Source organism: Oncorhynchus nerka, linkage group LG5 (assembly GCF_034236695.1).
Source record: "Oncorhynchus nerka isolate Pitt River linkage group LG5, Oner_Uvic_2.0, whole genome shotgun sequence".
NCBI lineage: Eukaryota > Metazoa > Chordata > Actinopteri > Salmoniformes > Salmonidae > Oncorhynchus > Oncorhynchus nerka.
In genome coordinates this window covers 45,742,194-45,767,490 of record NC_088400.1, presented here as the reverse complement: position 1 = coordinate 45,767,490, position 25,297 = coordinate 45,742,194, and the positions used below count along the sequence as shown (strand labels likewise).

At 41.7% G+C, this 25,297-nt stretch overlaps 1 protein-coding gene across 2 annotated transcripts in view; it reads right to left on the bottom strand.

Moving 5' to 3' along the window:
- The window catches only part of LOC115129600 (mediator of RNA polymerase II transcription subunit 12), an 83,772-nt gene that overhangs the window by 18,607 nt on the left and 39,868 nt on the right, over nucleotides 1-25,297 (bottom strand). For both annotated transcript variants that reach the window (XM_065018693.1, XM_029660146.2), the window contains exons 27-36: nucleotides 17,185-17,364; nucleotides 16,721-16,792; nucleotides 16,063-16,223; nucleotides 14,005-14,166; nucleotides 13,620-13,731; nucleotides 13,310-13,399; nucleotides 11,966-12,075; nucleotides 11,661-11,796; nucleotides 9,046-9,195; nucleotides 8,233-8,598 (exon numbers count right to left, since the gene is read on the bottom strand). In XM_065018693.1, coding sequence (XP_064874765.1) covers nucleotides 8,233-8,598; nucleotides 9,046-9,195; nucleotides 11,661-11,796; nucleotides 11,966-12,075; nucleotides 13,310-13,399; nucleotides 13,620-13,731; nucleotides 14,005-14,166; nucleotides 16,063-16,223; nucleotides 16,721-16,792; nucleotides 17,185-17,364 — 1,539 coding nt within the window. The remainder of the gene's footprint in view (nucleotides 1-8,232; nucleotides 8,599-9,045; nucleotides 9,196-11,660; nucleotides 11,797-11,965; nucleotides 12,076-13,309; nucleotides 13,400-13,619; nucleotides 13,732-14,004; nucleotides 14,167-16,062; nucleotides 16,224-16,720; nucleotides 16,793-17,184; nucleotides 17,365-25,297) is intronic.

Genomic DNA, 25,297 nt, shown 5'->3' with positions numbered 1-25,297 from the left:
CAAGCTAAGTGTCTGAATCGCCGTGTCCCCAGTCAGCCCAACCACTCACTGGACCCATATGTTCACTTGGCTACACATGCCTCTCTCAAATATCAATATGTCTCGTCCATTACTGTCCTGGTTAGTGATCACTGTCTTATTTCACTGTAGAGCCTCTAGCCCTGCTCAATATGCCTTAACCAACCATGTTGTTCCACCTCCTACATATGTGATGACATCACCTAGTTTAAACGTCTCTAGAGACTACATATATACATACATACATACATACATACATACATACATACATACATACATACATACATACATACAGTGGGGCAAAAAGTATTTAGTCAGCCACCAATTGTGCAAGTTCTCCCACTTAAAAAGATGAGGCCTGTAATTTTCATCATAGGTACACTTCAACTATGACAGACAAAATGAGAAGAAGAAATCCAGAAAATCACATTGTAGGATTTTTAACATGCATGTTAACATTAGAAACCTCCTCCCTAAGTTTGTTTTACTCACTGCTTTAGCACACTCTGCCAACCTGGATGTCTTAGCCGTGTCTGAATCCTGGCTTAGGAAAACCACCAAAAACCCTGAAATCTCCATCGCTAACTATAACATTTTCCGCCAAAGTAGAACTGCCAAAGGGAGCGGTGTTGCAATCTACTGCAAAGATAGCCTGCAGAGTTCTATATTACGATCCAAGTCTGTACCCAAACAATTCGAGCTTCTACTTCTAAAAACTCACCTTTCCAGAAACAAGTCTCTCATCGCTTGCTATAGACCTCCCTCTGCCCCCAGCTGTGCCCTCGATATCATATGTGAATTGATTGCCCCCCATCTATCTTCTGAGCTCGTGCTACTAGGTGACCTAAACTGGGACATGCTTTACACCCCGGCCATCCTACAATCTAAGCTTGATGCCCTCAATCTCACACAAATGATCAATGAACCTACCAGGTACAACTCCAAATCTGTAAACACGGGCACCCTCATAGATGTCATCCTAACTAACTCACCCTCCAAATACACCTCTGCTGTTTTCAATCAAGATCTCAGCGATCACGGCCTCATTGCCTGCATCTGTAATGGGTCTGCAACCAAACGACCACCGCTTATCACTGTCAAACGCTCCCTAAAACACTTCTGCGAGCAGGCCTTTCTAATCGACCTGGCCGGGGTATCCTGGAATGACATTGACCTCATCCCGTCAGTAGATGATGCCTGGCTATTCTTTAAAAGTGCATTCCTCACCATCTTAAATAAGCATGCCCCATTCCAAAAAAATTGAACTAGGAATAGATATAGTCCTTGGTTCACTCCAGACCTGTCTGCCCTTGACCAGCACAAAAACATCCTGTGGCGTTCTGCATTAGCATAGAAAAGCACCCGCGATATGCAACTTTTCAGGGAAGTTAGGAACAAATATACACAGGCAGTTAGGAAAGCTAAGGCTAGCCTTTTCAAACATAAATTTGCACCCTGTAGTACTAACTCAAAAAAGTTCTGGGACACTGTAAAGTCCATGGAGAATAAGAGCACCTCCTCCCAGCTGCCCACTGCTAGGAAACAATGTCACCACCGATAAATACAATATAATTGAGAATTTCAAAAAGTATTTCTCTACGGCTGGCCATGCTTTCCAACTGGCTACCCCTACCCCGGTCAACTGCCCGGCACCCTCCAAAGCAACCCGCCAAAGCCCCCACCATTTCTACTTCACCCAAAACCAGATAGCTGATATTCTGAAAGAGCTGCAAAATCTGGACCCCTACAATTCAGCCGGGCTAGACAATCTGGACCCTTTCTTTCTAAAATTATCTGCCGAAATTGTGAACTAACCTCTCTTTCGTGTCGTCTGAGATTCCCAAAGATTGGAGAGCTGCCGCGGTCATCCCCCTCTTCAAAGGGGGTGACACTCTAGACACAAACTGCTACAGACCTACATCTATCCTACCCTGTCTTTCTAAGGTCTTTGAAAGCCAAGTTAACAAACAGATTACCAACCATTTAGAATCCCATCGTACCTTCTCAGCTATGCAATCTGGTTTCAGAGCTGGTCATGGGTGCACCTCAGCCACGCTCAAGGTCCTAAACGACATCATAACCGCCATCGATAAGAGACATTACTGCGCAGCCGTATTCAACAACCTGGCCAAGGCTTTCGACTCTGTCAATCACCACATTCTTATTGGCCGACTCGACAGCCTTGGTTTCTTAAATGATTGCCTTGCCTGGTTTACCAGCTACTTCTCTGATAGAGTTCAGTGTGTCAAATCGGAGGGCCTGTTGTCCGGACCTCTGGCAGTCTCTATGGGGGTGCCACAGGGTTCAATCCTCAGGTCGACTCTCTTCTCTGTATACATCAATGATGTTGCTCTTGCTGCTGGTGAGTCTCTGATTCACCTCTATGCAGACGACACCATTTTGTATACTTCTGGCCCCTCTTAGAACACTGTGTAAACTAACCTCCAGACGAGTTTCATGCCATACAACTCTCCTTCCGTGGCCTCCAACTGCTCTTAAACGCAAGTAAAACTAAATGCATGCTATTCAACCAATCGCTGCCTGCACCTGCTCGCCCGTCCAGCATCACTACTCTGGACGTCTCTGACTTAGAATACGTGGACAACTGCAAATACCTAGGTGTCTGGTTAGACTGTAAACTCTCCTTCCAGACTCACATTAAGCATCTCCAATCCAAAATTAAATCTAGAATCGGCTTCCTATATCGCAACAAAGCATCCTTCACTCATGCTGCCAAACATACCCTCGTAAAACTGACCATCCTACCGATGCTCGACTTCAGTGATGACATCTATAAAATAGCCTCCAACACTCTACTCAACAAACTGGATGCAGTCTATCACAGTGCCATCCGTTTTGTCACCAAAGCCCCATACACTACCCGCCATTGCGACCTGTACGCTCTTGTTGGTTGGCCCTCGCTTCATACTCATCGCCAAACCCACTGGCTACAGGTTATCTACAAGTCTCTGCTAGGTAAAGCCCCGCCTTATCTCAGCTCACTGGTCACCATAGCAGCACGCGCTCCAGCAGGTATGTCTCACTGGTTACCCCCAAAGCCAATTCCTCCTTTGGTAGTCTTTCCTTCCAGTTCTCTGCTGCCAATGACTGGAACAAACTGCAAAAATCTCTGGAGCTGGAAACACTTATCTCCCTCACTAGCTTTAAGCACCAAATGTCAGAGCAGCTCACTGATTACTGCACCTGTACATAGCCCATCTATAATTTAGCCCAAACAACTACCTCTTGCCCTACTGTATTTATTTATTCAGCTCCTTTGCACCCCATTATTTATATTTCTACTTTGCACATTCTTCTACAGCAAATCTACAGTTCCAGTGTTTTACTTGCTATATTGTATCTACCTCGCCACCATGGCCTTTTTTTGCCTTTACCTCCCTTCTCACCTCATTTCCTCACATTGTATATATACTTATTTCTCTACTGTATTATTGACTATGTTTTGTTTATTCCATGTGTAACTCTGTTGTTGTAGGTGTCAAATTGCTATGCTTTATCTTGGCCAGGTCGCAGTTGAAAATGAGAACTTGTTCTCAACTAGCCTACCTGGTTAAATAAAGGTGAAATAAAAAATAAACTGTTGTATCGCCAATTTCTTTTGCCAAAACATCTTGATGGCCTTGTGTTTTTGCAGAGCTTCCAACTATGCCGACAACCATCTGTGGAGATCAGTGAACAAAGGGCTGGACAACGGGATCACCGAAAACGCATGTTTGCCAAGAAAGCAGTTCGTTTCGGTAGATTCTTAAAATGTGTACGGAGCACGTGTGCGTTGGAGTCACTTTTAATTCTTAATTGATCTACCGTTTTGATCATAGGCCACTCTGGGGGCTCAGGGCTGTACCATTCTGCTCATCTGATGAAGGTGCTCATGGATGTGATTCAAACTTTGAAGACCGAGATCGAGTCATTGAAGGCAGACCATACGGGTGACAGCTGATGCATTGGTCCAGAGCCAGGCGGTATTGGCGGAGAGTCACTCCTCATTAGTGAAGAGTCAGGTGGCATTGGTGGAGAGGCACAGCAAGGGCTGCCCGGACCGTTATGCTGTTCTGCTATTCCAAGGATGTGTAACCAAAGAGAGATACCACGAGTGGGCACAGAATACAAACTGAGATGGATCCCGAGGCAAATGTGGCTTACCAGTGAATTTCCGGGTGTTCATCATTAATACTGTGTCTCAGAAGTTTCTGTCCATGACTGATGCAACACGAAAAATTATTAAAAACATAGGAGGACTTGAGGTCACCGAGAAAGTCTGGACATGACCTGCTCTCCCTTATGTAAGGAATTATTCACTTTCCCATGTTTACTACAGTATGTACTGGAGGTGATGTTTACTTGTCAGACTGCACAGTAGCCTAATGAACAAATGCAGACGGCTTATATCTTCAAAATGCTTTAAATGCTTTATCCAAATGTAAAAGGATATACTCTATGCATTTCTTCATCAAGCATCTTTATGCTTTCGTTAATAAAATAATTATAAAAAATACTCTGTAAAAATGCTTATGTTTATTTAGTTATGGATCCATAATAATTTACTATGGGAATAAATATCACTGATTTACAGAAATATTGGAACAAAGTTGTCTAATGAAGGCAAACAATTTAGAATCCTCCAATCCTCTTATGCTGTAGCCTACTACCGACCGCCACATTGTACAGCGGGATATTTTCCATTCCATCCTAACAGAACCATAATATTAATCAAATTAATTAAGCCACATTTCTTGAAATCAATCCCGTATACTATGTTATTACAAAAAAGGTTTTAAATTCTCTGGTAACGCCAATATGGAAGACGATCAAATGCTTCTCAAAGATGCCCCCTGGTGGTCAAACTAGCACTAACTTACTATAACAGAAAATGGCTGACAATTAAATAACGTGCCACAGAATGGTGCAGCAGCCCACAATGTGTGCTGCAGTACGACGCAAATATGAAAGGAAGAACCACTTTAAATCAAAACACATTTCACACATACAGTGCCTTCGGAAAGTATTCAGGCCCATTGACTTTTTCCACATTTTGTTACAGCCTTATTCTAAAATGTATTACATGGATTTTCCCTCCTAAATCTACACACAATACCCTATAATGACAAAGCAAAAACAGGTATAGAAATGTTTACAAATGTATTAAATAAAAAACTAAAATATCACATTTATGTAAGTACTCAGACTCTTTACTCTGTATTTTGTTGAAACACCTTTGTCAACAATTACAGTTTTCAATTCTTCTTGGGTATGACGCTACAAGCTTGGCACCCCTGAGTTTCTCCCATTCTTCTCTGCAGATCGGGTTCAAGTTCAAGCTTTGGACATTCAGTGACTTGTCCTGTAGCCACTCCTAGGTTGTCTTGGCTGTGTGGTTAGGGTCATTGTCCTGTTGGAAAGTGAACCTTGGCCAGAGTGAGGTCCTGAGTGCTCTCAAGAGCAGGTTTTCAAAAAGGATCTCTGTACTTTGCTCCGTTAATCTTTGCCTTGATCCTAACTAGTCTCCCAGTCCCTGCCTCTGAAAAACATCCCCACAGCATGATGCTGCCACCACGGTTGACCGAATGGAGGGTGCCGGGTGTCCTCCAGACGTGATGCTTGGCATTCAGGTTAAAACGTTCAATCTTAATTTCATCAGACCAGAGTATCTGGTTTATCATGGTCTGAGAGTCTTTAGCTGCATTTTGGCAAACTCCAAGTGGGCTGTCATGTGCCTTTTACTAAGTAGTGGCTTCTGTCTGGCCACTCTACCATAAAGGCTTGATTGGTGGAGTGCTGCAGAGATGGCTTTCCTTCTGGAAGGTTCTCCCATCTCCACAGAGGAACTCTGGAGCTCTGTCAAAGTGACCATCGGTTTCTTGGTCACCACCCTGACCAATGTCCTTCTCCCCCGTTTGCTCAGTTTGGCCGGGCGGCCAGCTCTAGGAAGAGTCTTGGTGGTTTCAAACTTCTTCCATTTAAGAATGATGGAGGCCACTGTGTTCTTGGGGACCTTCAATGCTGAAGACATTTTTTGGTACCCTTCCCCAGCTTTGTGCGTCAATACACTCCTGTCTCGGAGCTCTACGGACAATTCCTTCGACCTCACTGACATGCACTGTCAATTGTGGAACCTTATATAGACAGGTGTGTGCCATTCTGAATCATGTCCAATCAATTGAGTTTCCAACAGGTGGACTCCAATCAAGTTGGAGAAATAGCTCAAGGAAGATCAATGGAAACAGGATGTACCCGAGCTCAATTTGGAGTCTCATAGCAAAGGGGCTGAATACTTATGTAAATAAGGTATTATCTATTTATTTTTTTATAAATTTGCAAAAATGTCTAAAAACCCGTTTTTGCTTTGTCATTATTGGGCATTGTGTGTAGACTGCTGAGGATTTTTACTTATTTAATCCATTTTAGAATAAGGCTGCAACGTAACAAAATGTGGAAAAAGGGGTCTGAATACTTTCCGAAGACACTGTATATTGTTTAGTACAAGACAATATTAAGTCAAGAAGTCTGATGGGTGACAATATCAGCCTTGCAAATGATATATTATCACTTGTGAAGGATGCACAGGGTAAGAATCATAGTCGCACACACCATGTAGCCAAGCCCATAGGCCTATATGTTTTGATAAGGTTTGTATCAAAACTAAAGTGGCCAAATAACTTCATAAAATTAAGCACATTAATCCACTTTACAAGGGGTGTAGAGCCAAACTGGCATTCAAAAGCAGCTCCTAAGTTAATTTTATCTTCCCCAATTTTGACCATAAAAATGCACCTTTATAATAAAATGATTACATGGATAATCACATTTGCGGTCACTTTTGATAATGATGCTTTCCCGTTAAAGGGGCGGCAGGTAGCCTAGTGGTTAGAGAGGTGGTCCAGTAACCGGAAGGTTGCTGAATCGAATCCCCGACCTGACAAGGTAAAAATGTCATTCTGCCCCTGAACAAGGCAGTTAAACCCACTGTTCTTAGGCCATCATTGTAAATCAGAATTTGTTCTTAGAACTGATTTGCCTAGTTAAATAAAGGTGAAATAAAATAAAATAAATAAAGGAACATTCGCGCTTATATCCTACTAGCGTGTGCACATTGCAGCACTTACACTAGGCTTTTGCTGTTTGTTAGGCCTACCCGTCTAGTTGGCTGACAAAAACTAAATGTGGACAGTTCTTCCAATATCTTCAATATGCACCATGGAATTGGATAAGAGTTGCATCCCTGATGTGTCTGTCTTCTCTTGTAGCCTGTGAGAAAGATCCAATCAAGTGATGGAGAGCCACGTGAGTGAGAGGTGCTTTGGAGCAAGCAGCACTCAGGGAGAAGGGCACAACGCAGCACTCCGGCAACAAAAGGCATGGATTTTTTTAGGGGGCATTACTGCCACACACAGGGGATGTCACCGTGAAATTCTAGGCATTATCAAGTGCTTGTCAAATTGTGAATGAGATATTGATGAAGTGTACAGGCTGAGCAAAAAACAAAGCAGAGTTAATGCCTTTCAAGCTACTTTTTTCAAATCATCATTGGATTCGCATCACAATGTATTAAAAATCTAAACATATAGCCCAACGTTTGTAGAATAACTAAAGTTACATTAATAACTCTAAATTAAGAATTTCTTTGTTTAACAGCTCAACACAGAATAGCAGCATGTGCGTACTCAAATCGTTTGGACAAAATATCCTTTCTATTTTATTCAGCTTTGTTCAATTGTATTTTTCATACTGTAAAATAATAGAAAATAATGCCACAGAATTCTAAGCAAATCTTGCCTGCTAAATTAACTTGTGTAGCCCACAGTCATTTGGCATAGCCAGATCAGGACCTAACATAAGGACAACTCAAGAGTATGCTATTCTGTTCTTCTGAAATAGAGTACATTTTCTTCAAATCATGCTTCTTTAGATCGGTCTAAAATATTATATAGATTTATTAAACTTTTTAAATACGAAGATGTTCCAAAGGTCTGCATCAGTGTGGAAGCTAGGAGATGCTAAATGTGTTTGTTAATTAATGGCAATTACTGGGAGACCAACAGTTATTTGCTTCACAATCACCCGCTGTGGAAATTTCATGACCGCCACAGCCCTAACAGGGCCTAGCTAGTAGTTGTTCCTGGACAAGACCTGTCGCAGTGTCCTCCCTCACCTCAGTTTTGCTGGACAGGACCTGTCCCAGTGTCTCCCCCTCACCTCAGTTTTGCTGGTGGATGGTGTCTTCTTCTTCTTGGGCTTCTTCTTGGTCACGTCGGACGACACCACAGGGACGCTCTTCTCCGGCTTCAATGCCTCCACCATCTTCTTCTCGAGCTCCTGGGGCACAGGTGTGGGCGGCTCCTCCTCCTCAGGTGGCAGGGGGAGGGGTTCCAGGTAGTAGCTGCGCGGCTTGGGCTTCAGGTGGGTGTGGTAGAGGAGGAAGCGCTGCTGCTCCTCGAACTTGGTCACCTTACGGTCCACGCGCACCGTCCCGAACCAGCCCCAAGAGAGAGGGGCAGAGTGCTTGAGGCCCTCGAACACGTCCCACGGTGAGATCTTCTGCTTGTTGGACACTTGGAGGCCCTGATGGAAAAGGAGAGGTGATTTTTAAATTGACATAGATCAATTATTGGAGACTGGTGTTGCCCCAAATTCATCATGAAAATTAAGATGTCTAAATGCATAAGTATTTTGTAGAGCTGAGTTCAAATACTATTTGTTTACTCTAATAAACGTTGAGCATTTGAAGGAGCCTGGAGTACCATATGGGCGTGGTTTACAGATTTGGGACAATTCCATTGGTTCCATTTCGCCAGGCAAGCTCAATCAAGTATTTTAAATAAAACACAGTATTTGAACACAGGTCTGCTATTTAGGGAAGACATTCATTCCTAGTGAACAGCTGAAAGACACGTTTATGAAGAACCATGCGGGCTAAAAATATTAAATATCTTAGTGACAGAGAAACAGTAATACCTTCAACAACTGAGTTGGCAATGTCTTCCAAGGGTAAAAGCTCATAGTACTCACCTCCTTCTCAAAGCCGGCAATCTTGTTGCCCTTGGTGTCGATGAGCGAGCCCTGAGGTTCACACGTGATGACATCACGAGTCTGCTTGGGCAGAGGGAGCAGCTGCCGCACCTTCTCCAGACTCTCTGACTGCCGGTCACCCAGCTCTTTCTGCAAATACACACCACAACAGTAGAGTTACGAGCCAAACACCTTGAAATAAAGATACAAATAGTATTGAATTGAGAACATTCCTTGTGTCTGTTTGATAGTTGCTCGACTGAATTCTAGGCGAGTGTGGACCTCTTGTGGTGAACACCGAGCATAACACCTTTCCGGACATAAATTGTTATATATTCCACATATAAACAGAGAGTACAAAACATTAAGAGCATCTTCCTAATATTGAGTTGAACCCCCTTTTGCCCTCAGAACAGCCTCAATTCTTCGGGGCTTGGACTCCACAAGGCGTCGAAAGCCCATGTTGACTCAAATGCTTTCCACAGTTGTGTCAAGTTGGCTGGATGTGCTTTGGGTGGTGGACCATTCTGATACAGACCGGAAACTGTTGAGCGTCAAAAACCCAGCAACTCTGCAGTTGACACACAGTGCACCTGGCACCTATTACCATACCCTGTTCAAAGGCACTTCAATATTTTGTCCTGTCCATTCTAGAGGTCGACTGATTAATCTGAATGGCCGATTAATTAGGGCCGATTTAAAGTTTTCATAACAATCGGACATCGGTATTTTTGGATGCTGATTTGGCCCATTTATTATTTTTTTTACACCTTTATTTCACTAGGCATTCAGTTAAGAACACATTCTTATTTTCAATGACAGCCTAAGTACAGTGGGTTAACTGCCTTGTTCAGGGGCAGAACGACAGATTTTGACCTTGTCAGCTCGGGGGATACAAATCTTGCAACCTTACAGTTAACTAGTCCAACGCTCTAACCACCTGCCTCACGAGGAGCCTGCCTGTTACGTGAATGCAGTAAGAAGCCAAGGTAAGTTGCTAGCTAGCATTAAACTTATCTTATAAAAAACTATTGATGATATTACTAGTCTATCTAGCATGTCCTGCGTTGCATATAATCGATGCGGAGCGCATTCGCGAAAAAGGACTGTCGTTGCTCCAACGTGTACCTAACCATAAACATCAATGCCTTTCTTAAAATCAATACACAGAAGTATATATTTTTAAACCTGCATATTTAGCTAAAAGAAATCCAGGTTAGCAGGCCATATTAACCAGGTGAAATTGTGTCACTTCTCTTGCATTCATTGCACGCAGAGTCAGGTTATATGCAACAGTTTGGGCCGCCTGGCTCGTTGCGAACTAATTTGCCAGAATTTTACGTAATTATGACACAACATTGAAGGTTGTGCAATGTAACAGGAATATTTAGACTTAGGGATGCCAACCGTTAGATAAAATACAGAACGGTTCCGTATTTCACTGAAAGAAAAAACGTTTTGTTTGAGATGATAGTTTCCGGATTCGACCATATTAATGACCTTAGGTTCGTATTTCTGTGTGTTATTATGTTATAATTAAGTTATGATTTGATAGAGCAGTCTGACTGAGTGATGGTAGGCACCAGCAGGCTCGTAAGCATTCATTCAAACAGCACTTTCGTGCGTTTTGCCAGCAGCTCTTATCTGTGCTTCAAGCATTGTGCTGTTTATGACTTCAAGCCTTTTAACTCCCGAGATTAGGCTGGTGTAACCGATGTGAAATGGCTAGCTAGTTAGCGGGATGCGCGCTAATAGCGTTTCAAACGTCACTCGCCCTGAGACTTGGAGTAGTTGTTCCACTTGCTCTGCATGGGTAACGCTGCTTCGAGGGTGGCTGTTGTCGATGTGTTCCTGGTTCGAGCCCAGGTAGGAGCAAGGAGTGGGACAGAAGCTATACTGTTACACTGGCAATACTAAAGTGCCTATAAGAACATCCAATAGGTAAAGGTATATGAAATACAAATGGTAAATAGAGAAATAGTCCTATAATTCCTATAATAACTACAACCTAAAACCTCTTACCTGGGAATATTGAAGACTCATGTTAAAAAGAACCACCAGCTTTCATATGTTCTCATGTTCTGAGCAAGGAACTTAAACGTTAGCTTTCTTACATGGCACATATTGCACTTTTACTTTCTTCTCCAACACTTTGTTTTTGAATTATTTAAACCAAATTGAACATGTTTCATTAATTATTTGAGGCTAAATTGATTTTATTGATGTATTATATTAAAATAAGTGTTCATTCAGTATTGTTGTAATAGTCATCATTACAAATACATTTTTTATTATCGGCCGATTAATAGGTGTCGGCTTTTTTTGGTCCTCCAATAATCGGTATCGGCGTTGAAAAATCATAGTCGGTCGACCTCTAGTCCATTCACCCTCAATGGCGCAGATACACAATCCAATGTCTCAACTGTTGTCTCAAGGCTTAAAAATCATTCTTTAACCTGTCTCCTCCCCTTAATTTACACTGATTGAAGTGGATTTAACAAGTGACATCAATAAGGGATCATAGCTTTCATATGGATTCACCAGGTCAGCCTGTCATGGAAAGATCAGGTGTTCCTAATGTTTTCTACACCAGTGTAAATCCAGTGTGATCTTACCCGAAGCTTCTTTACCAGGTTCATGTAAGCCCTCTTGTTCTCTTCCATGCTGCCCTGAGAGATGCTGGACATGTCAGCAGCCAGCGTGCCATTAATCAGCACACTCAGCATGTCCAGTACCGTAGTGAAGAGCTCACTGAGAGAGAAAAAGGAAGAGAGCGAGAGAGACGGACAGGCAGAGTGAGGGAGAAGAGAAATCACACACGTCAGTCAGGTACTTTAAATGTTGACGTTACAATCTTAACAAATGAACACAAGTAAAGTGATGAAGTAAAAAATGTGTGAGCAGGTGTGTTGGGACTTACTTGTTGGACTTCATGTCCACTGTACCGCTGCTTATGATGTCGAGGAGTAGCACGGCCCACTCGGTGGTCTGCTGTGTGCTGCGTTGTACCGTGTCAAACATCCCACCTACCTGGAGAGCAAAGACAAGACATCCAATTTCATTTTAAGCCTCGTTCACATTACCCATAAGCACTCCGTTACATTGCGCCGGATGTCATGCATTTCAATGGGGACATCCACAACGCAGTGGAATCGTAACGCCCTCTTGCGGTTGAAGGCTTGCTAGAAGGACGCTGCATTCTTTTACATTTTCCAAACTTTGCACCGTCTTCAGTCCAGCCAGAGCCCATTGAAGGACAGGAAGTCACCAAACCGTGGAAGATGAACATGTGGTTTTCTGTAATAGCTTCATGGGATAGCTAGCAGTTTATAAACAATTACCCATTCCTATAAGCCTTTAAGCCAATTATATGACTTTTCTCCCATTTAAGTTTATTGTGATGGTAATTGGTGTGTTTTTGATGATAATTATTAGGTGGAGGTCGCTAGCTACAGTGGTATCTTCCACCTAGCCTCGCTTTTAGCTATCTAGCTGCTTTACAGTGCAAGCTAGCTTAACTTGCTAGAACGTTATAGAAACAAGTTGAGGAAAAAGTAACTAAACAAAACATGTTTTATTATCACCTGAAACATTATATTTATCCTGTCTTGAATGAAAAGGTAATATTTTGCAATCTCTCAAAATAAATGCCATCTCTGATGAGAGACTCTCCTCCATCTTGTTTTGCATTGTGAAATCCTATCCTATGCTCTCCTTCCAGTAGAGGAACGAGATTGCATAAAGTTGACGTACGGCGTAATGAAATACAAATAGGAGCGGCAGGTAGCCTAGTGGTTAGAGTGTTGGGCCAGTAACCGAAAGGTTACTAGATCAAATCCCAGAGCTGACAAGGTCTGTCATTCTGCCCCTGAACAAGGCAGTTAACCCACTGTTCCTAGGCCGTCATTGTAAATAAGAATATGTTCTCAACTGACTTGCCTAGTGAAATAAAAAAAAATATTAAAACAACAATTAAATACGTCACGATGTAAATGGGGCATTAGCATGCAATTCAGAAACGTCCATGAAACTTATGTCAAGGCGCCAGAGAATTTGCATGTATTTTTCTTAATACATTCTCAACCTCTACATATCTTTGTACTTTTAATGGACAAAAACATAAGCAGTAACTAACTGGGTTTGATTTGTTTTCAGAGGTACTTTCTGTCCGTCTGGCCTTATCTGATATTGGACAATTTAGCACCTTCAGGCATAACAGCGAAATCACATGACTATGATAGTAGTGGTGACTAAGAAACCTCACCAGATTGAGCCGCAGCTTCAGTGCCTCGTGCATCATCTGCTTGGCCTTGCAGTCATCCTGGTACTGGTCCTCCCGCCAGTTTGTTACAATCTGGAAGATGGAAATGCAGTCATAGCATCAGTCAGCATGAGATGGCAGATATGGCCAACAGTGAGCACAAGGGCAGAATCCTCACTTGCGATGCACACACTGACTTTTGTGTAAAACGTGCAATGATGTCAATGAAACCATACAATCTCAAGTTGGGATTTTGGCCTAATAGAGGGGGTGTGGTGGGATAAGATGGGGGAGAGGCTGTGTTGGGTCTTACCTGCTGCACCTGGCTGTAGAGGGAGGTGAGGAGGCCCTCTCGCTGTTCGTCCTGGCCTTTTAGACAGGTTAGCACCAGAGATAGGAAAGGCTGCTGGCTCAGCAGAGACATGCTGGAGACAGACAAATGTGAAAGCTGGGGCAAAATATTATCATAATAGAGCGGAGTACTATGCTTTCTGGATGAGAGTACAACCGTGCTGATAAAATAAGCATTATTTACATAACCCAAAATAGCACCTCATAAAGCCCCTGTTTTTGACACCCACTAAAACAAACTGTTCTGAAAGAAGGGGTCTGTCCTTTGCTGTGTATTTATTGATCTATACTGTATATCTGTCGGGACCAGGACAAAAAAGGGGTTCCTCGGGTGTGAGTTGTCTGACCTTTTCTGTTTCTGCCGGTCCCTCTCCTTGCGTGAGGAGGATCCCAGATGCTGGCCCTTCTCCAGCTCCTCCCCTGCCGCCTTCAGGACGTGGCCCTGGACTGAGGTGGGCAGCTTGGCAATCAGTGGTGCCACCAGCCACACACCTGTCCGCTCTGACGAACTGGGGGGTACACAAACAAATATAAAAGAGATTTTACACTGAGGTTAGATTTCACCAACAATGAGAAAGCACTGCTTTAGCCATTTCAAATGGTTTTTACCAAAAGAGATTGTGAAAACAATGGATATTATCTGGTTGAAATTTGACAATTGGTAGTACCTATGATATATTCTAGTTTTAATGTATCTCACAGAAAAACTATTATCAAATAATTATATAGCAAATAACCATTTTACCATGTGATTTATCAGTGAACTCAGTATTTCTACATACAGTTGAAGTCGGAAGTTTACATACACCGTAGCCAAATCCTGACATTTAATCTGAGTAAAAAATCCCTGTTTTAGGTCAATTAGGATCACCACTTTTTTTTAAGAATGTGAAATGTCAGAATAATAGTAGAAATAATGATTTATTTCAGCTTTTATTTATTTCATCACATTCCCAGTGGGTCAGAAGTTTACATACACTCAATTAGTATTTCGTAGCATTGACTTTAAATTGTTTAACTTGGGTGAAACGTTTCGGGTAAACTTCCACAAGCGTGCCACAAAAAGTTGGGTGAATTTTGGCCCATTCCTCCTGACAGAGCTGCTGTAACTGAGTCAGGTTTGCAGGCCTCCTTGCTCGCACACACCTTTTCAGTTCTGCCCACACATTTTCTATAGGTTTGAGGTCAGGGCTTTCTGATGGCCACTCCAATACCTAGACATTGTTGTCCTTAAGCCATTTTGCCACAACTTTGGAAGTATGCTTGGGGTCATTGTCCATTTGGAAGACCCATTTGCGACCAAGCTTTAACTTTCTGACTGATGTCTTGAAATGTTGCTTCAGTATATCCAGATAATTGTCCTCCCTCATGATGCCATCTATTTTGTGAAGTGGACCAGTCCCTCCTGCAGCAAAGCACTTCCCACAACATGATGCTGCCACCCCCGTGCTTCATGGTTGGGATGGTGTTCTTCGGCTTGCAGGCCTCCCTCTTTTTCCACCAAACATAATGATGGTCATAATGGCCAAACAGTTCTATTTTTGTTTCATCAGACCAGAGGACATTTCTCCAAAAAGTACGATCTTTGTTATATGTGCAGTTGCAAACCGTAGTCTGGCTTTTTTTACGGCGGTTTTGGAGCAGTGGCTTCTTTCTTGCTGAGCGGCCTTTCAGGTTATGTCGATATAGGACTCGTTTTACTGTGGATATAGATACTTTGTACCTGTTTCCTCCAGCATCTGCTGTTCTGGGATTGATTTGCACTTTTCGCACCAAAGTATGTTCATCTCTAGGAGACAGAACACGTCTCCTTCCTGAGCGGTACGACGGCTGCGTGGTCCCATGGTGTTTATACTTGCGTACTATTGTTTGTACAGATGAATGTGGTAGCTTCAGGCATTTGGAAATGGCTCCCAAGGATGAACCAGACTTGTCTGCAATTTCTTTGAGGTCTTGGCTGATTTCTTTTGATTTTCCCATGATGTCAAGCAAAGAGGCACTGAGTTTGAAGGTCGGCCTTGAAATACATCCACAGGTACACCTCCAATTGACTCAAATTATGTCAATTAGACTATCAGAAGCTTCTAAAGCCATGATATCATTTTCTGGAATTTTCCAGGCTGTTTAAAAGGCACAATCAAGTGTATGTAAACTTCTGACCCACTGGAATTGTGATACAGTGATTTATAAGTGAAATAATCTGTCTGTAAACAATTGTTGGAAAAATTACTTGTGTCATGCACAAAGTAGATGTCCTAACCGACCTAGAAAAACTAATTTGTTAACAAGAAACTTGTGGAGTGGTTGATAAATGAGTTTTAATGACTCCAGCCTAAGTGTATGTAAACCTCCAACTTCAACTGTATTTGTAAATGGGAGGGAGAATTTAGAAACATCACACACACCTCAACACTGGTTTCATCTTGCTAGTGTTGTTGCTGTTGGAGGTAGAGCTTCCGGCGCCGGCCGAGCTGTTTCCTGAGGGGTTGTTGGAGTTCATCTCCGCTGACTTCTGGAACACCTCTATGGTGACCTTGGCGATGCTCTCCAATAGGGAGTACAGCTCCTGCAGGGAGACAATAAAGACGAGTTCATCCACTTGCACTCAATGACAGGGAATCTATCCTTGACAAAGATGGCTGCCATTACTAGCACATTCTACAGTTACGAAGGGTTTTGACATAAGCCACTTTAATTCTATATATCTCTATGGATTCAATTGAACCAGAGGCACACTTGTGAACTTTACAGACGGATTGTATTCAAAATCTATATTTTGAGCAATATCCTTGCAATATCAATGGGTGGCAGACCGCCTAGCGGTTATGAGGTTTGGGACAGTAACCGAAAGGTCGCTGGTTCAAATCCCGAGCCGACTAGGTGAAAAATATGTTGATGTGCACTTGAGCGAGGCACTTAACACTAATTGATCTTTTAAGTTCCTCTGGTTAAGAGCATCTGCTAAATGACTAAAATGTAAATGTAATATCATGCTTAATTTTGATTAAATGGCAGTGTTAGTGTCTTGAGGACCTTACAGGACACTGGAGTCTGGTTACGTACGTTGTTAGTACTCTGCTTGATCATGAGCTGCAGTTCCAGGGACGACTGTCTCATCGTCCACTGGTCCATGTTCTACAGCCGGGAGGATGGGACACAACTTTTAGATGTACACATCACAACAATCCCCAAACAGTTAAGTTGTCACAGAGAGCATCAAAGTTCACCACTTTACCTGTAGCACTGCTTTAGTCAGCAGATGGCAGTAATGACATTCAGAAAACTCATGCTTCCTAATGTGGTCTGCTGAGCTACAGCCAGGGTTCAGAGAAAGTTCACCCACTGATTAATTCTAGCACCCACAACCCCCCATTTGTAATGGATGTACCGTCTGCTGTGCTCTCTCCGCCATCCCCAACGATCTTCTAGGGCTGACACCGATTCACTTACAACTGGCCTCGATGGCTTCAAAGAAACCATTTCAAAGTAATTTCCAGAAAAAGGTTTTAGGTCTTGTGTGGGCTGACCTGGAGGATGCGTTTGATGCGTTGCCTCTGGGGATTGTCCCCCTCCTCACTGTCCAGCTGGCGGTGAGGGTAGCAGATGAGCTGCAGCAGCCGCTGGGCCTGGATGTTGACCAGCACCGGGTCCTGCAGGGCACTGCTGTCCTCCGACAGGGACTTGAGGCAGCGCTCGCCCACCCACTCCTGATGGAGGGAGAGATGTGTGATGATAGGTAGAGATCACCAAGGGGTATATACTGAGCATTGTTTGGCCCCATTCAGTTTTTAATTCAGTCAATGCAGGAAGTGAAACCGAAATTAAACTCCTAATTAGTTCATTCACTACTTTACCTGAATTTCTTTTTTTAAATACAATCTACTTGCAGTGAAGCTGCTCAACATCCACATCACATTAGTCATCTAACAGACTCCCATCCAGAGCCACAGAAGCAACTAGGGTCAACGCCATGCTCAAGTGCACGTCAACAGATCTCCCACAAGGTCAAAAACAGGGACCCGAACCAGCAACCCATCAGCCACCACCACCACCACCAAAACAAACCATAGAAAAAAAGATCAAGGAAAACAGGGAAAGAAATATGCAAAAATCATAACAGCAAGGCCAAATGAATATGTGTGAGTACATGTATGGCACTATTTACGTGTGTGTATGTGTGTTTCCATGTATGTGCATGTGTGTGCATTTAAATGAGCATGTGTCCAAACACCTGCACGGCATCAGCCTCAGGCAAACAGGCATTAGCAGTAACAATGCCCCTCAGTGTCATTCAAACTTAGTTTTTGATACGTTTTATTGACTTTATTTTTTTTACTTTTATCTTTGACTATCATTCTATCCCTCGCCCAGCAACTCCACTCCCACTTGTCTCCAATTCCCCATCCCAACCCTCAGTCCATCCTATCTAGCTCTACTGGCCAACGTCTTCAGATTTCTACGCACAATACTGTACATCTTTCAACTATGCTGTGATGTTTAACATACAGTGCCTTCGGAAACTATTCAGACCCTTTGATTTTTTCCCACATTTTGTTACGTTACAGCCTTATTCTAAAATTGATTAAATCTTTTTTTTTCTCTCAATCTACACACAATACTCCATAATGACAAAGCAAAAACATATTTAGACATTTTACTAATATATATATATATATGTTTTATATAAAAATACAGAAATATCACATTTACATAAGTATTCAGACCATCTACTCAGTACTTTGTTGAAGCACCTTTGGCAGCGATTACAGCCTTGAGTCTTCTTGGGTATGACACTACAAGCTTGGTACACCTGTATTTGGGGAGTTTCTCCCATTCTCCTCTGCAGATGCTCTCAAACTCTGTCAGGTTGGATGGGGAGTGTCGCTGCACAGCTATTTTCAGGTCTCTCCAGAGATGTCCGATCAGGTTTAAGTCCGGGCTCTGGCTGGGCCACTCAAGGACATTCAGAGACTTGTCCCGAAGCCACTCCATGTGTTGTCTTGGATGTGTGCTTAGGGTCATTGTTCTGTTGGAAGGTGAACCGTCGCCCCAGTCTGAGGTCCTGAGTGCTCTGGAGCAGGATCTCTGCACTTTTCTCCGTTCATCTTTACCTCGATCTTGACTAGTCTTCCCAGTCCCTGCCACTGAAAAACATCCCCACATGCTTCACCGTAGGGATGGTGCTTGGCATTCAGGCCAATCTTAATCTTGCTTTCTTCAGATTAGAGAATCTTGTTTCTCATGGTCTGAGAGTATTTAGGTGCCTTTTAGCAAACTCCAAGAGGGTTGTCATGTGCATTTTATATAGACAGGTGTGTGCCTTTCCAAATCATGTCCAATCAAATTAATTTATCACAGGTGGACTGCAATCAAGTTGTAGAAACAGCTCAAGGATGATCAATGGAACAGGATGCACCTGAGCTCAATTTCAAATCTCATAGCAAAGGTTCTGAATATTTGTATTTATTTGCTAAAATGTATTTTAAAAAAGAAAAGAAAAACTGTTTTCACTTTGTTATTGAGGTATTCTGTGTAGATTGCAGAGGATGTTTTTATATCTTTTTTAAAATATATAATCCATTTTAGAATAAGGTTGTAATGTAATAAAAAGGTAGAAAAAGTGAAAGTGTCTGAATACTTTCCGAAGGCACTGTACAATTTGAATCTAAGAAAAATATTTTTACTAACAGTATTACTATACTACTAATTGACTGACCCAGTCTCTACAGATCTCCCAACAATACTATTTATAGGGTCAACTTTAGATCAATGCAATACATTTTCACTCATTCCTTTTTTATTTACCAGTTATTTTACCAGGTAAGTTGACTGAGAACACATTCTCATTTACAGCAACAACCTGGGGAATAGTTACAGGGGAGAGGAAGGGGATGAATGAGCAAATTGTAAACTGGGGATTATTAGGTGACCATGATGATTTGAGAGCCAGATTGGGAATTTAGTCAGGACACCGGGGTTAACACCCCTCCTCTTACGACAAGTGCCATGGGATCTTTAATGACCTCAGAGAGTCAGGACACCCGTTTAACATCCCATCCGAAAGACGGCACCCTACACAGGGCAGTGTCCCCAATCACTGCCCTGGGGTATTGGGATACATTTTAGACCAGAGGAAAGAGTGCCTCCTACTGGCCTTCCAACACCACTTCCAGCAACATCTGGTATCCCATCCAGGGACTGACCAGGACCAACCCTGCTTAGCTTCAGAAGCAAGCCAGCAGTGGTATGCAGGGTGGTATGCTGTTGGCATTCCTAAACCCGAGACCAGAAACATGCAACCTGAGGGCAATACCAAAACAAATGGTCTATTGATTCGGTCTCCTCACAACAAAATCTGCAGAGCTGCAATTATTGTATACCAAAAAAATCCAAATTTTGTAGGTGGCAAGATTTCTGTACAATAATTTTAGCTGAGAAGCACAAAGTCTTGAATCCTGCACTGCTCTATATTAACTCAGACACCCTGTACCGTGGAATAAGTACATCAAAATTCACAGCGGCACAGCTGTCAAGATTCTGGTCCTCAAATGAAAATGGTATACTTAGCTATTTATGCTATTTTTATTCTTCTGCCAGTTTTGCACCTTTATATTGGGCAGACAGACCAGTTCCCTACCTCCTTCCGCTGCCATGAGCCTCCTCCATTTTTGGGGTAATGATGTAATCAGTTGCATGTAATCTTGGATTGAGCAGAACTTCCCATACAATTCTGATAAGTCCATGAAAGACATAACTCCACAATTCCAATATAATTTAAAAACAAAATACCCTCAAAACATATTTTCCATAAATACAGGTCCTTCATCAACCAGCAGATTTGAGTCAAGCCATAATATTGGTTGTAATATTTGTTCCATCTTTTCAGGGGGATGAAATTGAAATTGTAGCCAACTCTGCAATGCTTGTTTGAAAAAGAGAGATACCTTGAAAAAATAATCATTTTCAATTAATCGAAAATCAGACATGGCAATCTGCACAAAGGCAAAAAGGCAAATTTCTTAGTAATCTACTTGAGAACCATTTAGGGTTCAAATGAAACTTTTGCATAAGTGAAGCTTTTAGAGAGAGCTTTAGTGCTTTTATATTTAATAATCTTAACCAACCCAGTCCATATTCATTATATTGACAGGCACACTTTATCTTGTCTGGTTTAGCTTCCCAGAAAGCAAAATATTTTTCCCTCATAGGATTTGAAAAATGAAATCATCAGGAGTAGGGCTGCGCCGTAAGTAAATTAGTCCTATGGTTAAATTAGGGCAATTTTTCCATAAATAGACAGGTATTTGTCTATTTTTTACTAGTTTATTGAAATTCTTTGTGGAGAGCTCATTTATATTTTGTGATATGAATATCAAATATGTCTACTTCACCGTCAGCCCATGTTCTAGGTAAACTGTTGGGTAATGTAACAGTTGTATTTTTTTAAAGATCCAAAACGTAATACTGTACACTTATAAGGTTTTAGTCCAGAGAGTCTAGAAAAGCGATCTTCAATGATTACAGGGATCTAGCTTGAAGACTTAATATAAAACTTGAATCCGCGGCTTACATGGACACTTTTGTTTTTAAGCCTTGGATTTCTAATCCTCTAATTTGATTTGATCCGATTTTAATAGCTAGCATTTTGATGGCCATAACGAATAGATATGGTGACAGCGGATAATGGTGACACCCTTGTTTATCTCCTTTTGACAGTTTAGAACTCTGAGAAGTAGACGCTACTTACAATTTTACACCTGAGGTTGCTATACATTTACACATTTTACAAGAGGCATTTATAAATAAAATCCTGTCTTAATTTATCAAAGGCCTTTTCAAAAATCTTCTATAAATACTAGGTCTGGCTTCTTAGATGTTTCATGTTGTTCTATATTTTCTCCAATGTATCGTCCATGTAAAAAACCTATCCAATCAGGATGAACGATACCCTGGTAAAACCTTTTTCATTCTTAGTGCTATGCATTTTGACATCACAACACTGAAGTGTAAGAGGCCCTTTGTTTTAGATAGACTGCATCTTTATATTTGCCATCTGGGTCTTTTCTTAATAATAGTGAAATCACTAATTGACGGAGTTGTTTTCTTTACCATTGTACACAATCGGTTGACAAAGACTGGGCATACTCCCTTTTATTTATGTTAAGAGCACATTCTAATTTACAAAGAGTGCCTGTTAAAACTCGGCAACTTATTTACACAATATGCTTCTCTGTGGAAAACACAAGTAGTGGGCATGACTCAAGTCTTGTAAATGGTAGTGTTGTGGATGAAAGGAGTGGAGTAAGGGGTAGGTCAACCTTGACTCAGAGTATCAGGCAGTGGAGGTGCCTCAGTGGAAGGAGGACCATAAAAACATGAAATGTTAACCTTTTTAGATAAAACTAGACTAAATAAATTCACGTCACCAAATAAATTATTTAAAACACACAGTTTTGCAATGGAGGTTATAAGAATATTTTAAGATAATACACAACAAAGGACTAGAGGTCAATAGGGAATTAAAGATCAATGGAAATAGTTGTTCTTCAGTTCAACATCTGTTTAGAATCTGTGTAGGGGTTTCAATCCTGTACTCATAGCTACATGTGGCAAGTTCTCATTGGTTCAAATTGAGGACAAAGTGAGGGAAATCTCAAAGAAATTGAAGACGGACCACAGAAAGATTGAGGTGGAGCGTGCCCACAGGACGGGGAAAAATCGAACACCGGCCCAGGTGACAGGCCCAGGTCGATAGTTGTCAAGTTCCTGAGGTTCAAGTACAAGGTAGCTGTTTTGGAAAGAGCCAAGAACTTGAGAGGAAAGTATATATGTATTCCTCAACGAGGATTATCCTGAAGCTGTGCGTCAGAAGAGGAAACAACTTATCCCAGCAAAGAAAGCTGCCAGAGCGCGTGGGGACATTGCTTAGAAACGCTATGACAGGCTATTTGTCCACCATCCCAAACAGAAGCCCGGAAGGGATGAGGGAGACAAGCCTATGGGTTCGTAACTTCCACCCCACAGCCCGCATACACACACACTGGATTAATGGACTGCTGAATGTATATTTTTTCTCTCTTGCTTTGTTTTCTCTTTTTCATATTATTTCTCTCTCTAAAACGCTACCCAGTAAAGGGCCAAAAATAGCTCATATGTAGCCTTCAAAATAAGGTTAATGAAATCAATAACTTGCTAACATCAGATTACATTCATATATTAGCCATTTCTGAGAATCACTTAAATAATTAATTTGATGATAGAGAACTGGCAACACAAGGATATAACATATAGAAGCAACAGAAAATCGTATGGGGGAGGTTTTAATGTATATATACGCACAGTACTAGTCAACAGTTTGGACACACCTACTCATTCCAGGGTTCTTTATTTTGACTATTATCTACATTGTAGAATAATAGTGAAGTCCTCAAAACTATGAAATAACACATATGAAATCATGTAGCAACCAAAAAAGTGTTAAATCCAAATATATTTTATATTTGAGATTCTTCAAAGTAGCTACCCTTTGCTTTGATGACAGCTTTGCACACTCTCGGCATTCTCTCAACCAGCTTCATGAGGTAGTCATCTGGAATGCATTTCAATTAACAGCTCTGCAGAGGAGGACCAGTTCATTGATATGACGTCTGACTCCACATTGAGACTGAGGTTCACATCACAGACACTGAGTGAATTCTGGCTGAGTGTAGAGAGGCAGTATCCACTCTTAGGGCAGAGGGCCATAGGCATTCTTCTTCTTTTGCAACATCTTATCTTTGTGAGACTGGCTTCTCTGCTGTTGCTGCACTGAAGACCAAGTACAGGTCCCAGCTAAACCTGGCTTCTCTGCTGTTGCTGCACTGAAGACCAAGTACAGGTCCCAGCTAAACATTGAGCAGGAGCTGAGAGTTGCAGTATCATGCTTCAAACCCCGCTTCGAAAAGCTGTGCTCTGCAAAACGTGCTCATTGTAGCCATTAATCCTGACTTCATTTTGATTTAAAAAAATCAGCACAAATTGTTTTATTCATTTTTGTTTTATAGGTCAAAGTGTTTCATACATAGTGTGCTCCTGAGTTAATGTTGCTGATCAATTTGAATGTATTATTATTTATTGATTATATTTTATTTTTCAGTATCAAATGGTCCAATTTAAAATAAAATGTTAATAAAGATACAATGTTATTCAGAGGTGTACTTATAACAATTTTATAGACAAATTATACTATTTACAGTCGCGGCGGAGAGTTGGGGGCGCAAAATGTTTACTTCTTCCTAGGGGGGCATAACAGAAAATAATTGAGAAGCACTGGTCTAGAGGAAGGTGTTTATCCTCAGGCCTGGAGGGAAGCCAAAGCAATTCCGATACCCGAGAGTGGTAAAGTGGCCCTTACTGGTTCTAAAAGCTGACCTATCAGCTTGCTGCCAGCTCTTAGCAAATTGTTGGAAAAAATACAATGCTATTTCTCTGAAAAACAAATTAACAGACTTTCAGCATGCTTACAGAGGTCACTCAACATGTACTGCACCAACACAAATGACTGATGATTGGTTGAAAGAAATTGATAAGGATATTGTGGAAGCTGTGCTGTTAGATTTCAGTAGAACATGAGAAAGGGTGCAACACTTCCAATCTCGAGTCATCTTCATGACCACCACCCACTACTTTATAGCGAATGCAAGGTAAGCTAACTTTTAGCTCCATGCATATTGTGGGGACTTCGGAAATTGGGGAAAATGTGTTTGTGTGTCTAACTTGCTAATAGCTTGTCAATAATCTAAACTGAAGCTTTCAGTGTTACCTACGCTTGGAAAAACTGCTGCTGCTGTATGCGTTGTGTGTCTGCAGACTCTATTCGCCCATTGCACACGATAACACGTTATGTAGTTTAGTCACCCAACTAACATATTTTGTTAATTTAAAACCCGGCAGACGTCGACTTGGTTGTAAAAGTGTTCCAACAGGAGAAACACTATATACAAGACTCCTGTCAATTGTTGGGCTCATTGCAATTACCATCACTGTCTTCTCAACCTTTCTAGTGTCGGGGGCAGAATCCTGAATTTCCGCCTGTCTGACGTGCCCAAAGTAAACTGCCTGTTACTCAGGCCCAGAAGCTAGGATAATGCATATAAATGGTAGAATTGACTACCTGAGGATTAATTAGAAATGTCGATTGACTTGTTTGGACTAACTTTACGGGGAACTTCTGGGACTTCTTTGTCTGCATGTTGAACGGGTGTATTACTGAACTCAATGATGCCTTCTATACTGACCTTTTGGGATATAAAGAAGGACTTTATCGAACAAAACGACCATTCATTGTGTAGCTGGGACCCTTGGGAATGCAAACAGAGGAAGACCTTCAAAAAGGTAAGTGATTTATTTTTTCGCTATTTATGATTTTGTGACGCCTGTGCTGGTTTGAAAACATGTTGTTGTGGGGCGCTGTCCTCAGATAATCGAATGCTATGCTTTTGCCGTAAAGCCTATTGTAAACCGGACAACGCGGTTCGATTACCAAGATAAAGAATCATGTATGACACTTGTATTTTCATTAATATTTAATATTACGATTTTGTATTTTGAATTTGATGTGCTCCGATTTCACTGGATGTTGTCGAATTTGATCCCTCTTCA